The 15211-nt window shown below is 43.9% G+C and overlaps 1 protein-coding gene across 1 annotated transcript in view; it reads right to left on the reverse strand.

Annotated features, from left to right (window-relative positions):
- Positions 1–14920, reverse strand: part of LOC120524856 (electroneutral sodium bicarbonate exchanger 1-like) — a 237765-nt gene extending 222845 nt beyond the window's left edge. Inside the window, exon 1 of the mRNA XM_039746652.1 lies at positions 14712–14920. Within this exon, the coding sequence (XP_039602586.1) occupies positions 14712–14759 (48 nt within the window). The 5' untranslated portion in view covers positions 14760–14920. The remainder of the gene's footprint in view (positions 1–14711) is intronic.
- Positions 14921–15211: the final 291 nt, after the last annotated feature.

Raw genomic sequence — 15211 nt, forward strand, 5'->3', positions numbered from 1 at the left:
CGATGCAGAGCCCGCATTACTGCAGACACCGCAACGATCCGCCTGTTGATCTCCCACTCCATTCTTCCCTCACTCGTGAACAAGACCCCGAGATACTTGAACTCCTCCACTTGGGGCAGGATATCGCTCTCCACCCTTTTCCAGCGGAGGACCATGGTCTCGGATTTGGAGGTGCCGATTCCCATCCCAGCCGCTTCACACTCAGCCACGAACCGATCCAGAGAGAGCTGAAGATCACGGCCTGATGAAGCAAACAGGACAACATCATCTGCAAAAGACAGTAACCCAATCCTGAGCCCACCAAACCGGACCCCCTCAACGCCCTGGCTGCACATAGAAATTCTGTCCATAAAAGTTATGAACAGAATGGGTGACAAAGGGCAGCCCTGGCTGAGTCCAACTCTCACCAGAAATGGGTTCGACTTACTGCCAGGGACCGAATAGCCCTAATCAGGGGGTCCAGTACCCCATACTCTCAAAGCACCCCTCACAGGATTCCCCGAGGGACACGGTCGAAAGCCTTTTCCAAGTCCACAAAACACATGTAGACTGGTTGGGCAAACTCCCATGCACCCTCCAGGACCCTGCCAAGGGTGTAGAGCTGGTCCACTGTTCCGCGACCAGGACGAAAACCACACTGTTCCTCGTGAATCCGAGGTTCAACTATCTGATGGACCCTCCTCTCCAGGACCCCCAAATAGACTTTTCCAGGGAGGCTGAGGAGGGTGATCCCTCTGTAATTGGGATCTTTTTTAAAGAGGGGGACCACCACCTCGGCCTGCCAATGCAGAGGCACTGTCCCCGATGTCCATGTGATGTTGCAAAGGCGTGTCAACCAAGACAGTCCTACAACATCCAGAGCCTTGAGGAACTCTGAGCATATCTCATCCACCCCCGGGGCCCTGCCACCAAGGAGTTTTTTGACCACCTCAGTGACCTCAGTCCCAGAGATGGGAGAGTTCACCTCTGAGTCCCCAGGCTCTGTTTCCTCATTGGAAGGCATGTTAGTGGGATTGAGGAGGTCTTTGAAGTACCCCCCGTCTTGAGCAGCGCACCATCCCCACCATGTACAGTGTTGACACTGCACTGCTTCCCTCTCCCGAGACGCCGGACGGTGGACCAGAATCTCCTCAAAGCTGTCCGAAAGTCGTTCTCCATGGCCTCCCCAAACGACTCCTCCCACACCCAAGTTTTTGCCTCAGCAACCACTGAAGCCGCATTCTGCTTGGCCCGCCAATAACTATTAGCCGCCTCCAGAGTCCCACAGGACAAAAGGGTCCTGTAGGACTCCTTCTTCAGCTTGACGGCATCCCTCATTGCCGGTGCCCACCAACGGGTTCGGGGATTGCCGCCACGACAGGCACTGACCACCTTACAGCCATAGCTTCGGTCAGCCGCCTCAACAATAGAGGCACGGAACATGGCCCATTCGGACTCAATGTCCCCCACCTTCCTCGGGACGTGGTCGAAGTTCTGCCGGACAAGGGAATTGAAGCTACTTCTGACAGGGGACAGACGTTCCCAGCAGACCCTCACAACACGTTTGGGCCTACCAGGCCTGACCGGCATCCTCCCCCACCATCGAAGCCAACTCACCACCAGGTGGTGATCAGTTGACAGCTCCGCCCCTCTCTTCACCCGAGTGTCTAAGACATGTGGCCGCAAATCCGCTCAGTCCGCTTCTGTTTACACCAATTCCACAAAAAAATAAACTGGTAACCAAAACGGCATCAGTTCAAAGGCAGTGTCCTCCCTCAAGACCTCGATGGCTTCTTTAAAAGACTATGCGACTACCTAAATAAGGCCAAAGCACTGAGCAGTCACATCGTCACGTGTAGAGGGACATTCTGACAGGCCGGACCGACCAACGATCAATCAAAATGTAAAACACAAATACGGCAACGTGCCCCCATAATGTTAAAGGCACATTTTTACCTTGATGTCCCCCACTTTCTCACCATCTATGGACAAACCTTAAAGGATGTCATATCTCTCAAGTTTTCAGCAAATTGTGAAAATGAGATTGCCCCTATAATTAATCTCTAGATTTCATTTTTCCAATATTGTTTTTTTTTCCACAAATCAACAACACCTGCCGCTGAAATCACGCAGTCGCAGCATTTAAATCACGTGATCCTACATTGATGGATTAAAGGCCAGATGTCCACGTGACCGTCATCATCAATTCCTTCCATGAGAACCCTGAATACAATGAGGACTGATCATTTATGTTAGGTAGAATGCCTAGAGGGGGCTGGGTGGTCTCATGGCCTCGGAGCCCCTGCAGATTTTATTTTTTCTCCCGCCGTCTGGAGTTTTTTTTGTTTTTTCTGTCCTCCCTGGCCATTGGACCTTACTTTTATTCTATGTTAATTAGTGTTCTCTGATTTTAATTCTTACTTTGTCTTTTCTCTCTTTCTTCATCATGTAAAACACTTTGAGCTACATTAGTTGTATGAAAATGTGCTATGTTGTTGTTGTGATCACAATCCAATGTTTTCATTGGTAGGCGGTCTTTCCTCATTGGTCCGTGGAGTTGTCTTGGAGTATGTAAAATACTCTGTCCAAGCTAGCGTCTTCCATTGTGCTGTCACCGGAATGAAGACATATTTGGCCATCACCTCTACCTTATAACATCAGGAAAGACCCAGTAAATCCAAAGATGAAATTTTGAAGAAAATAAAAAGGCAGTTCCTGGGTTTTTCCCATTACACATGGGCGCTGCTCCACAGTTTAAAATGACAAATCAAACAATTAAAGTGCACATTAAAGACTTAATTTTAAGGGGATTTGCACACACTTCGGTCACCCCGTGTACAAACAGCAACACTTTTAACAAACAAAAGGCTACTAAACATCTTTTTTTTTTCTTTTGGCTGCTCCAGTTAGGTGTTGCCACAGCAGATAATTTTCTTCCATATCTTTTTGTCCTCAACATCTTGCTCTGTTACACCCATCACCTGCATGTCCTCCCTCACCACATCCATACACCTTCTCTTAGGCCTTCCTTTTTTTTCTCTTGCTCGGCAGCTCAAAAGGCTACTAAACAGCTACTTATACAAAAACTTAACTTCATTTATTCTCATAAAAAAGTAAAAAATAATACAATAATTTGGTATCTGCGGTGGGCTGACACCCTGCCTGGAGTTTGTTTCCTGCCTTGCGCCCTATATTGGCTAGGATTGGCTCCAGCAGACCCCCGTGACCCTGTAGTTAGGATATACTGTAGCGAGTTGGATAATGGATGAATAGATGGATAATTCGGCCTTGGAATCCACCAATCTAGTAACATGAAATCGTGATCATCGTTGACGCTAAGGGCCAGGATACACTTGACACTACATGATGCATACACTTGCTACACATGCTTGTGTACGTACTTTAGCTTCCACTAGGTGGCAGTGTGAGAAATCATCACTGTGAGAAAACAACGTCAGATTTTGCTGCATTGCGAGTTGAGGGACAAAAACATGTTGAAGTAAACTATCTTGGTCTGAAATCCTGCAGTACTTCTTTATATCCCTTGCTTTGTACCCCATTAAATGCGAGTTATTGCCAATATACTAACAATCCTAATTGTGCTTCACTCAATCAGAATGTGGAAACAATGGCGGAAGCACTTCAAGTTAGAGAATATTATATCTGTAGCACCTCTGCATGATAACCACCTTTGTCCACCCTTTTGAACTTACACAGTTTTTAATGTATGGGATTAAACCATTTAGAGATTTATATACAAATAATGTCTTCACATCCTATGAACAATTACACTCCAAATTTAATCTCCCATCCACACAGTTTTTTCCGATATCTCCAAATTAGTAACTTTGCTAAATGAAATCTGCCCAATTTTCCTCACCTCCCACCTATTTCTATTCCAGAAGAGATACTGGTCAGTCTTGGGGACTCGGACAGCATTTCTTTAATATATAAAAACATTTTAGAGTCCCTTTTAAAGATCTCAGAGCACAGTGGGAACAGGATCTCTCAGTCAACATGTCAGAAAAGGAGTGGAAGACAGCCAAGCATGTGTCTTGTTTAAAATTGTCCAAAATGTTTGCAGGGCAAATCCAACCAGCAAACATTGCAATCGAGCTCCAGCCTCATTAGGCCTCATGTTTTGGGCCTGCACCAAATTAACATCATTCAGGACCAAAATCTTTAAATTCCTTTCAGACAGCCTCAGTGTCGCAATCCCTCCTGATCCACTAACAGCCGTGTGTGGTGGTCTTAAAATGGAGGAGGACAAACAAACTGTAATGGCTTTACTTCACTATTGGCAAGTAGACTTATCTTGCTAACCTAGAAGAATCCTAACGCACCTAGTCAGTGGGTAACTGATGTTGTATATTATTTGAAATCGGAAAACATCAAATTCTCATTTAGAGGATCTGTGCAAAAGCTTTTTAAAACCCGGGCAGGACCTCATCAATGACATTTTAGAATAACATTTTATTATGGGGGGGAGAGAGACTTTTTTCTCTCTTTACTACGCTGGCTGCTGGCCTTCCTGTCTTCCTCATGGGTGGAGGTTGATTTGAATTTTGAAGTTTTGTTAAGTTTTGACTTGATTCTATGAAATGGGATATGTTTTTAATAAATTCAATATAAGATCTTATTAAATAAGATAAAATGGCAAGCCAAACAATTCAGACATTGTGATTTAAGTGCATATTGCAGACTTTACTTTCAGGGGATTTGCACACCGTGTACAAATGACAACACTTTTAACATAAAACAAAAGGCTTCTAAACATCTGATGATACAAAAACTTAATATCATTTATCATGAAAAATAAAATAAAAATAATTTGGTGTTGAAATCAGCCAATCTAGTAATATGAAACCGGTGATTAGCGTTGACGCTAAGGGCCAGGAGACACTTGACGTGATGCATACACTCAAGGACTCTGCTGGTAGACAAACAGCATACGGTCTATACTTGTGCACATACTTTAGGCCAATCTGGAGGCTTCCACCAGGCAGCAGTGTGAGAAATCATCACTGTGAGAAAACAACATTCGGTTTCACTGTGTTGTGAGCTGAGGGATGAAAAATGTTGTAGATAAAAATCCTTTGAATTCTGATGAACAATTCTGACGGTGCAACAACAGACAGCAACAGCAACACAGAAGGTGGTATGTGAGACTCCCACGACAATCCAAGAGCAATCAAAGAGGTTTAATGGCAACAATACCCCCTTACACAGTCTCTGTTCCACTCCCTCGCCCACACCTGACTCCGACTGAGCCTTAACTCCCACGAGTCGAATGGAGGGCTCACTTTTAAACCCAGACCCAGGAGTACTTCCAGTGCTGAATGCATTACTAACAAGAAGCACTTCTGGGTCAGGAAGGACCCCAATGTTACTTGCAACGTTAGTAATCCACAGGTCCACCTGGCGGACCCCACAGAACCTGGCAGGGCAAGACCCATGGCACCCCAACTCCCATGCTGCCCATGCTGGGGCTCTCCAGACCAAATGCTGCAATCTGGTGTACAGAGGAACACTAGGTGCCCAGTCAGTGTGTTCTTCCAGGGTTGTAACTGCTGCATCATCTTCTTATGCCTGCTGCAGAGGAATATCCCCTTTCCCCAGTAGCCATTCTTTGCCATGGCTTCCTGGCCAGGTAAGGGAGCAGGCAGGACCAATCCTGGTATGGACGCCCATTAGTCCCTCATTATATATCTCTCTATCATAAAAAAAATGCATCAGGGTTTAAGGAGTGGTACGCCCCCTGGTGGTCCACAAAACATAAAATATTTTCCCCCACTGCAAACTGGCCTGATGTAAGTATCATTAGATGCGTCAAAATTGAAATGACTGCAACAACAGAATTCCAAGCAGGTTGTCATGTGTCCAATGAAATTCTTATTTGTCCATCTCCTCAGAACAGTGACAAGAATATCATGAAGGACACATATACCCCCAAAAACAAAAAAAAAGTATATATAGTTATACCTTGCCTGATGAAGGGGCCTTAGCTGCCTTGAAAGCTTGCATTTGTAATCTATTTAGTTAGCCAATAAAAGGTGTCATTTCACCCTGCTTTCTCCCATATAGATGGGCGTGTAATATATATCTGCAAATAAATAAATACTGTATATACACATATATATACACAAAATATATACACATAAATACATAGTTCTCTCTATTATAAAAGAAAATCTTGAGATGAGACGAGACTATTGCCAAAAGACTTTTTCAATTCCAGCCCTCCTCTCCACCATTTCCGGTTCTCAGCCCACACCCGCGGTCCTCTCACCTCTCATTTGTGTGAATGATTTTGTCATCACAGTTCCTGAAGGGTTATCAACAGAAGAAATGAGTACACAGGCAATCCTAGCACCGAGAAACAATGAAGTCAAATGAATGAACATGAAAATTGTGAATCGGTCACACGGCAGACTGGTTAAATGCGTATCAATAGACTCTGCTGAAACAGTTGGTGGTGATGGTGCGGAAGATGAAAACATCAACTTACAATACCCTGTAGAATATCTACAACTGTTAACGCTGTCGGGCCTTCCACCAGCCGAATTACTCTTGAAAGAAGGATGTATTGTAATGTTACTGTGTAATTTATGTCTGAGTGATGGGCTATGCAATACGATAAGATTAGTTGTATTGAAAATTGGTTGAGCAATTCTTACAAGTGAAATTTTAACAGGCACCAAGAAAGGTAATGTAGTACATCTAACATGAGACACCAAAGAAGATCTTGATACGCCACTCGTATTAAAACGTTTACAGTCTCCCGTTAGAATAGCTTTTGGTATGACAATCAACAAATCACAGGAACAAACATTCGAAAAAGTCAGCTTATTTATTAGAGAGAAAGAAACGAAATTCGCTCACGGGCAGTTATACGTTGTGTTGTCACAATGTAACTCCAAACACGGAAACAAAATTCAACGCGATATTGAAGAAAATGTCAATTCCAAATACTGCTTTAACTGAAGTTTTACAGTAAAAGTGTAACTTTAAAAAGTATTTGCGTGTTAATTTCAAAGCCAAACAGAACGAAATCGTATTACGCAACAAATACCTCTAACGCAACATGAAACATCATTTATTTCAGATTATTACGTTTTACTATTTTTTACTATGGTTAATTACTCGATGTAATGTAAAATAGTTGGTTCCATTATGCATATGTAACAATTCCCAGAGCAGAGCCGCCAAGTGGCTAACGTGTAGGGCCCGCCCGGAGGTTGGTGAGCGAAGTGAGCAGGGGGTAGAGCCCCCTAGTCATTTTAAAAAAGTAGTAATTAGTATAGAGAAGAATTTCTATCGATATATACAGTATACACACACACACACATATATATATATATATATATATATATATATATATATATATATATATATATATATATATATATATATATATATATATATATATATATATATATATATATATATATATATATATACATACAGTACATATATATTCATATATACATATTCATATACACCAAACATGCACATATATTCATAGAATATGTGTTCTGGATGAACCAATTCATATGAAACTAAAGTACAAAATGTCATCCTTTATTTACATTTCATTGCATATCATAAATAGTACTGGAACAAGATGCTAAGGATCTGCGCTGGTATCCAGAAGGCTGCCGGTTCACTGCCAAAAGAGATCCTACTCTACTGCGCCCTTGAGCAAGGCCTTTAACCTTTAATTGTTTCAGGGGTGCTGTACAATGGCTGACCCTGCACTCTGACCCCAAGGGGTATGCGAAAACTAACAAATTTCTAATACAGGAAATTATGTAAGGTAAAATAAAGAACCAAAAATAAATATATAAATAAAGACATGTCCTGCGCTCAGTCCACGTCAGGTCAAATGCTGACCGGTGATTCCAACTACTCAGGTCTTCCCTGAATTCCCAACACAGAAAGAGCTCCAAGAGTGGAGGGGTGCTGTCCCCAGCAAAATCCAGCAGTTTAAACAGAGGGGTCCCTGCAGGTACAGTCATTGGCATAAACAGAGGAAAGGAAAAAAGAGAGGAGAGGTGACAGAACACAGACCTGAGGGGACCCCACGCTCATGGTCAGGGGCCTGACTGACATTCACCCATTTTCCCTGTTATTATGACTGGCACTTCAATAACTTTATGAGCTGCAAATAGAAACTGTCCCCGAGACTACTGGCACGAGTGACCATTGTTCTGCGCCATTTGTCAGAAAGAACATTTACATTAAGTCTATTAGTTTCACAGACACATTAATCCAAAGCGACGTGCAAAACAGGCCAACATAATGGTATTTGGAAATAAGTGTGACAAGATGAACATTCAAAAGTGATCATCATAACTGAGGAGCTCAGAATCCTTGAGCACAAACACCTAACATTAGTTAGACTGAAGACCCTCTTGTTTGGTGAATTTCTAACGCTTCTTAACCACATTGAGGGCGTCAGAATTTCAAATGGAAGTGAGCACCTCATTCAACTAGCCGAGTGTTGCACATGGAGTCTGGATTGAGATTTGAAGCCACACAAAGGTGGTCTCACCAGACACCAATCATCAGCAGACCTGAGCGGATGAGAAGGAGCAGAGGACCACACAAGTGTCTCCATAAAAAGTAAGGAGACCCTCTGTTGACCCTGCATGGGAATGCCATCCAGGTATTTGCAAACATCAACACATGATGCTCCATCACGGTGAGAGGAAGCACCTTGTAGGTGTCATCATGGCAGTTGAAGAAGACAGTCCTGTGAGAGCACAGCAGAGACTGAATTTTGCGTTAACCTTGGCAAGAGCGGCAATTAAATGCTTGAACGAATACAGTGATGGGACGATTAGCCGTACTGCTGCATTTCAGTCGGCAACACGCAAGTGAATCACGGCGCACATTCAGAGAGGCCTTCCACAGCGGTTATGAATATCAACATTTCAAGGAGACACAGGGCTCAAGTTACATGAACTTTCAACGTGAAGGACGCTACTTGGATAAAGAAAAATGTTCTGAGCCAGTGGAGACATTCAATTTCTGAGTCAAAAAAAAAAATCAAGTCTCGTTACTATTCAATCAGCCCTCATTTATACACAGCATGTTCGGACACATCAAGGATATGAGCTTAATAAGTGCCGCTACGGGGAGACAATGTAGCAATGTGAAAAAAAAAAAAAAAAACACCAGACGTGCTGCTGCATTTTCAACCATTTTCAGTGGCTTGGTGACACATGCCGGTGCTCCCACCAACAGAGAGTTGCGAAAGTCCAAACGTGACAAGATCAGAACCTGGACCAGGAGGTGTGCTGCATATTCATTTGTCAGATACGGTGTGACTCTGCCGATGTCGTATAAAGTGAATCTGTAAGCACGAGACACCTTAGTCCTTGGAGGACTGCTGGTCATCGATCACCATCTAGATCAGGGGTCTCCAACCTTTTTTCCCCTGAGAGATACTTTTATAAAACGAAAATGGCCGAGAGGTCCTCATGTTTTCTAATATTTCTTCTCACAGCTCATTTCAACCCAAACAAACTGAATAAGCTTGTTTAGCCTGAACATTTACAAAATGTTGGTGTCCACAACTCACAGTTTGCATTAAAACATCACAAGAAATAATGAGTTCACCTGCAAGTGCATTTTGTATGTCTGTATGCATTTCCTAGTGTATCTCACACTATTGAATTAAAACATGAATGCTGTCAAAACAGAACAATGCAATTCCAAATCCACAGATAGGACTTATTCATTTGTCATCTTGTCACATGTCACTTTATTCACAGGTCCAGTCGCATGTGTGATGTCTTTTTTAGTTAGTCAGATGATGGTGGAGTGGAGCCACTCAGGTTCACTCTCATGGAGGCATTTAAATGTTCGTCTGTCAGTCGTGTTCTGAACTTTGATTTCATGACATTCCTGTCAGACTCACAGAGGTATGGAGACCCAAACAAAGCAGACACTTTCAGAGCCACTTGGTGAAGATTCTTAGAGTTATCGGGCTCTACTAATCTCCAGAAATGCTGCTGAGACTTTAACTGCACATTAGTTTGAAGGTTTCCTGATATATAATATATAAAATCCAACGTCTGTCTGTCTGTTTGTCCGCTTTTCACGAGAGAACAACTTAATGGATTTAGATCGGGTATTTTTCTATAATTTGCTTGAACATTCCGGTTGATTTTGCGACCTCTCTCATTTCGCTATGTATCATAGTCCGCTTGCGGTAATTGATTTATTTGCATGAATTCAAGAAACATGCAGCAGGCTGAGGGGAGGGGCTTTCCTCACTCACTCGTCAGCTTTAAGGCGTGTTCCTTAGCTAGCGAACAACAAAACAATTGAATTCAACTTTGTTTGATATTTAAAATAAAGTGTTACTTAGGTCTTGATGAGACAGAGTCCGGATATTCTCTTAAGTGTGCCACATCGAAAAGAGAGATTGCAATTCAGATTGTGGATCGTGATTTTGTGTTAAAAGGATCATGATATGACTTTTTGGAAAGATCGCCCACCCCTAATTTGACTAATCATGTATTCACAATTTATGTAGGATTCATTAACCCCTTGGCGAACTACTTGGAAAGGGGTGCCAAGCTACCGGTAGATCGCAAGCAACGTGTTGGAGAACCCTGATCTAAATGGTGGGTGTCAACAATCATTAGCTGAACTGAAGAGAGATGCCAGTCACGTGGCACCTCATCTGAAAGTCAAGATAACAAATATCACATACACCTCTACCGCTGTATTCTTTTCTTGCACAGAATTCCAGCTTGTTGGTAAAACACGACCTCCCTCTTCTGACCCCACGCTGACTGTTCCTAATAACTCCTGTCCTTGCCATGTGTTGCTCAATCTTATCCTTAAATAATTCTTTCCATTAATTTTCCTGTGATGTATGTTAAGCTTACTGGCCTGTAGTTGCTTGGATCTCCCTAGTCACCCTTTTTATATAATGGGATAATATTTGCCATCTTCCAGTCCTTCAGAATTTCCCCAGTGTGCAGTGACTTCCTATTCATCTATTTATATCAATACTTGCTAACCCTGAGGGTAAATCTTATCCGCTCCTGGTGATTTGTTTGATTTCAGCTGTTTTAATCTAAGCAGCTCTTCTCCCTCTACAATTTCCAAATCCCTCAGCAGCACACCTTAGTAATCCCTTTTATCGCTGGGAGGTGAAGCACTTCCTCACATGTAAAAAAAGCAAGTTTACAGCATTAGCCATTTCACTTCCACACAGGGGACGCAGTAAGGAGATTGTGGGTTCGCTTCCTGGGTTCTCCCTGCATGGAGAGCGCTTTGAGCAGTGAGAAAAGTACTATATATAGAATTATTATTATTACTGTCTGTATTTTTTAATCCCCCTTTCTACTCCTGATGCACTTCAGCTCCTCTTTGACTGTTCTTTTACTACTAAAATACTGTAGGACTAGGGTGTTGTACCGTGTTAGCCATTACGGATGTAGTGAGAAGTCAAGCAGAATGACCCTTTTATTTGGCTAACTGAACAGATTACAATATGCAGGCCTTCAAAGCAACTCAGGACCCCTTCTTCTGTCACCATCCTTGAAAGCCTGCATATTGTAATCTTTTTAGTTAGCCAATAAAAGGGGTCATTTTGCTTGATGTCTCACTACTAGAATACTGAAAGAATCTGTTTGGGTTGTCTTTCACCTTATCTGCTATACTCCTCTCTACCTGCCTTTTAGCCTCCCTAATATTCTTCTTAATGGTTGCCCCCCTGATTCACATTGGAGGTATTAGTCTTACACGCCTTATACCACTGTTTTTTTTTCTTTATAACTACTTATTCAACTCTTTATTGATCCACTGTGGGTTTTTTTTTTGTTTTAATTTCCTATTTCCAAATGTATGTATATAGTTGGCCTGCATTAATGCTCTTAGCTATTGTCCTTTTCCACATGGAAGTAAATTTAACTTTTTTTTTTCTTTTACTTTGGAGATGCACACTGGTGAAGACCCTCTCTAACTTCAGATGGGGGTTTGTACAGTATATGTACTCAACAGAAGGCAGTAATATTCTGTGCCATCTTCACCACCCTCTGCAGTGCCTCATTTCTCTTGGTACCTAGATGTTCTGCTGCCAGCAAAGATGGATTCTTGCATGTCCCTGTAAAAGTTATTGAAATATATGTGTGTACTTCGTTATATGGTATATTATATACATATACTGTGTGTATACTGTGCATCCGGAAAGTATTCACAGCGCATCACTTTTTCCACATTTTGTTATGTTACAGCCTTATTCCAAAATGGATTAAATTCATTTTTTACCTCAGAATTCTACACACAACACCCCATAATGACAACATGAAAAAAGTTTACTTGAGATTTTTGCAGATTTACTGAAAATAAAAAAATTGAGAAATCACATGTACATAAGTATTCACAGCCTTTGCCATGAAGCTCCAAATTGAGCTCAGGTGCATCCTGTTTCCCCTGATCATCCTTGAGATGTTTCTGCAGCTTCATTGGAGTCCACCTGTGGTAAATTCAGTTGATTGGACATGATTTGGAAAGGCACACACCTGTCTATAGAAGGTCCCACAGTTGACAGTTCATGTCAGAGCACAAACCAAGCATGAAGTCAAAGGAATTGTCTGTAGACCTCCGAGACAGGATTGTCTCGAGGCACAAATCTGGGGAAGGTTACAGAAAAATGTCTGCTGCTTTGAAGGTCCCAATGAGCACAGTGGCCTCCATCATCTGTAAGTGGAAGAAGTTCGAAACCACCAGGACTCTTCCTAGAGCTGGCCGGCCATCTAAACTGAGCGATCAGGGAGAAGGGCCTTAGTCAGGGAGGTGACCAAGAACCCGATGGTCACTCTGTCAGAGCTCCAGAGGTCCTCTGTGGAGAGAGGAGAACCTTCCAGAAGGACAGCCATCTCTGCAGCAATCCATCAATGTATGGTAGAGTAGCCACACTGAAGCCACTCCTTAGTAAAAGGCACATGGCAGCCCACCTTGAGTTTGCCAAAAGGCACCTGAAGGACACTCAGACCATGAGAAACAAAATTCTCTGGTCTGATGAGACAAAGATTGAACTCTTTGGTGTGAATGCCAGGCGTCACGCTTGGAGGAAACCAGGCACCGCTCATCACCAGGCCAATACCATCCCTACAGTGAAGCATGGTGGTGGCAGCATCATGCTGTGGGGATGGAACTGGGAGACTAGTCAGGATAAAGGGAAAGATGACTGCAGCAATGTACAGAGACATCCTGGATGAAAACCTGCTCCAGAGCGCTCTTGACCTCAGACTGGGGCGACGGTTCATCTTTCAGCAGGACAACGACCCTAAGCACACAGCCAAGATATCAAAGCAGTGGCTTCAGGACAACTCTGTGAATGTCCTTGAGTGGCCCAGCCACGGCCCAGACTTGAATCCGATTGAACATCACTGGAGAGATCTTAAAATGGCTGTGCACCGACGCTTCCCATCCAACCTGATGGAGCTTGAGAGGTGCTGCAAAGAGGAATGGGCGAAACTGGCCAAGGATAGGTGTGCCAAGCTTGTGCTGGCATCATATTCAAAAAGACTTGAGGCTGGAATTGCTGCCAAAGGTGCATCGACAAAGTATTGAGCAAAGGCTGTGAATACTTCTGTACATGGGATTTCTCAGTTTATTTATAAAAAATTTGCAAAAACCTCAAGTAAACTTTTTTCACGTTGTCATTATGGGGTGTTGTGTGAAGAATTCTGAGGAAAAAAAATGAATTTAATCCATTTTGGAATAAGGCTGTAACATAACAAAATGTGGAAAAAGTGATGAAGCGCTGTGAATACTTTCCGGATGCACTGTATATAATGCATTATGTTTATTTAAAAACTCCATTTACAAAATATAGATAATGCTCTGAACATAGCCTACGGGATTAGCACACTAATCAGCTTTCCACCGTAAACAGAACATAATTGAACTTTCCACTGTTCAATATCCAAATCAGTCAGGCGCATTCATTCACACGTGTGTGTTGAGGTGAGCACATCCCAAAACACCTGATGGTTTTACTGATTCCAGCGGCCCATAAAATGGCCAAAGAGGGTCATGGAGAGTCTGTGATATCCTGCCTAGTCCCTTAGCCGCTATGCCACCACAGTGCCTTTGAAGGTAAGCCAGTAACCTGACACACACACCACAAAGTCTCCCCATTGGAGAAATACAAACTGCTACCCCTTTAGAAGCGGGGCGTCCAGTTGAGATGACGGCACGTGCATCCCCCATCCACGGCAAACCTCAACAAGCAAGCCACGCTGCGGAGAGAAGCTCGACGGCGCCTCGTACGAGGAGCAGCACATCCCGAGCCCGGTCGCCCTCGTAGAGGATTTGATGCGCGTTTGCATCTCCACCCCGGTCTCCAATGATGCTTCAAGGTCACATCGAGGCGACCACTGAGCTCGAGAGCCGGCAATGAGAGGAGGCACGGGCGGCTTCAAGCCACACACGGCGACGCGGCATCTCGCACCCGGGTGACTGCGGAGCCGGGGGAGGGTGACGTCATGGCAGCGGGCTTTTGACGGGCGTCTGCCACCCGCACAAGCCGCAAGCGAAGGACGGAGTGGTCGAAGCACCGCAGCTACGTCCGCTTTAACGAGGCACGGGCTCAGCGTTGCAGTGGAATGCAAAACGTGCATCAAGTCAAAGGCAACCATTCATTTACTGTGCGTGTCTACTCGTTAAAAAAATACAAAAATAAAAACCACACAGCTACTCACCTGATAGCTCAGGACGCCTTCGGGATCGCTGCTAGACCCTCCAGACATGGTCACGTCGTCAGAGGAGGACTCTCCACTAGAAGGGGAAACAAAAAAAAAACGAAACAGATGATAAAAGACACAGCGACGCAGATCCTTTCGGCTTCTACCGGCGGGCTGATAACACGCCCGCGCGAGCACCGCTCGCTCCCGTCGCGCGACCAAACAGACACTAGAGCGGCTGCGGCGGCAACTGGCGCGCCTCCGCCCACTGCCCAATGGGAAGCGGAGGGGGCGTGGTCTCGGAGTCAGAGGACAGGTGTTTGGTTAGAAGCGGCAGCACGAGGACGAGTGCGGACTGTTATGTGACCGGTGGACTCCACTTCGCAGACGAGCGCTAGTTACTGTTGGGGAGGGACAGTCGCCTGATCGCAGCCGGACTTTTGGGAATGACAGTCTGGAACGGGTGTTTGGGTAAGTAAACTAAGAGACACACGGTGGGTAAGATGGGACAGTCAATG

Source organism: Polypterus senegalus, chromosome 3 (genome assembly GCF_016835505.1).
Source record: "Polypterus senegalus isolate Bchr_013 chromosome 3, ASM1683550v1, whole genome shotgun sequence".
NCBI lineage: Eukaryota > Metazoa > Chordata > Cladistia > Polypteriformes > Polypteridae > Polypterus > Polypterus senegalus.